Genomic DNA, 1,622 nt, shown 5'->3' with positions numbered 1-1,622 from the left:
TATATCAGTACATTTAGGGCCAGGGAGGTGGCTCAGTGGAATACACGCTTCCCTGGCAAGCACAAGGGCCTGAGTTCAATCTCCCTTCCACCAAAAAAAAAAAAAAAGATTTGACATGCTCACATAGTAGTCGTCCACCAGAAGCCCTGCTTCAGAGCAGTATTGTGTGGAAGTGGAAGCCCTTGGACCTGAGGCTCGGGCACCTGTGGCCTCCCCCTTGGGGAAGCTGCTGCCTCCCGTCCTCCTCGCAAAGTCTGGGGCCGAGCGGCCATTTCCTGCAAGGACGAGGACGGTAAGCACCTTCATGGTGTAGCTATAGTGCAATTTTTTGGTTGGCGAAATTATGATAAAAGTTCAGAGAAAACAAGTGCGTGTGTTCTCCAAGTGTCGTGGCAGTATGTGCGCTGATGGTGAGGGCGTCCATGAACTAATCACTAATGGGCCGTTCACCTGTACAGTACGCTTTTGATGCAATATCTTAGATTATTGTGAATAAGGTACAGTCATTATTTTCTTTTATAGATCGTTCTCGAGAAGTCCTGGAGCAGCTCTCAGGCCCAAACAAACTCAAGCAGGTGACATGGACGGTGTACTGACGCTCGCCGAGAGGGACACAGGCTGGAGACCTCACCCTCTCACTGACTTCAGTGTCCGTTGTGAGCCCAGCTGTCACTCTGGGAGGTGGCAGCTGAACTTCAGCGTGCACTTCCATGCTTTGAAGCTTCCCAGACACAAACATGTCAGCGCTGCTATGCGGTGTTCGCTTCCCAGGACGCCTCCTGCGTGGTGAGCCCCGCAGTGAGCTCGAGCGCTTCGAGCCGGGGAAGGCTGGTGTGGTTGCTGAAATAAAAGTCTCAACTCACGTTTTCCCTCAAAATTTCCTTCTCCTACAAGTAGGTATTTGAACCGTTCTAAGAGAAATTTAGTTGTCTGAATTAACTTTAGGAGAATTCTAAATAAAGTTCTTTCTAAGCAACCTTCTGAGCTTTTGGTGGTTCCTACCTTCACCAAGTGTCAACGCGGCCATCTGCCAAAAGCAAAGCTGACCATCGGAAGCTGAAGCTGACCATCGGGCCTGTTGCTTCTTCATAGGCTTTCTATGTTTTTGTTTCTCTGGAAGAAATAGTACTAAGCGGTAACACTGAGCCGTGTTGCGTGCGCTGCCGAGATGGGCGCGGCACTCAGCCTGAGCGATTCAGCATGTTGATGTTACCAGGGTCTTGCCCAGGTACGTGTTTTGTTGACTTAACACAGCTACATCCTCAAACCTGTTTGCTGGTTTGTTTTTTTGAGATGAGGTCTCACTATGAGCTTGAGGTCCCTTTGAACTCGCTGCGTAGCTCAGGCTGGCATCCAATGTGGCCATCCTGCCTCAGCCTCCTCAGTGCAGGTGTTACAGGGGTGCGTCATCGCCACGCCCAGGCAGCATTTTTGTTACTTTAAAATTTTTTGAGACAGTCTCATCAAGTCACTAAGTGGCCACTGAAAGCAGTCCCAGGCGTCTGCTCGCCTATCCATGTCTCTGGGAGCTGGCCAGAAGTCCCACTCTGGGAGTGGCCACATGGGGCTCACAGACCCTGCAATGGGTAGATCCACCCCTGTCCTCCGCCAGCTTTGGCACG

At 50.9% G+C, this 1,622-nt stretch overlaps 1 protein-coding gene across 2 annotated transcripts in view; it reads left to right on the top strand.

Moving 5' to 3' along the window:
• The window catches only part of Amn1 (antagonist of mitotic exit network 1 homolog), a 65,277-nt gene that overhangs the window by 50,196 nt on the left and 13,459 nt on the right, over positions 1-1,622 (top strand). Inside the window, exon 7 of one of the 2 annotated variants that reach the window (XR_002821320.1) lies at positions 523-786. Coding sequence is in view for 1 of the 2 variants with exons in the window: in XM_004632180.2 (XP_004632237.1) it covers positions 523-596 (74 nt within the window). In the remaining variant the exon portion in view is untranslated. Of the gene's footprint in view, positions 1-522; positions 970-1,622 lie in introns of those variants that run through there. The other variant, XM_004632180.2, reaches the window with a different exon arrangement.

The sequence above is a fragment of the Octodon degus genome, unplaced genomic scaffold (genome assembly GCF_000260255.1).
Source record: "Octodon degus isolate 3935 unplaced genomic scaffold, OctDeg1.0 scaffold00047, whole genome shotgun sequence".
Taxonomy (NCBI): domain Eukaryota; kingdom Metazoa; phylum Chordata; class Mammalia; order Rodentia; family Octodontidae; genus Octodon; species Octodon degus.
Note: the sequence above shows the minus strand (reverse complement) of the source record. Positions and strands in the feature narration are given on the sequence as shown.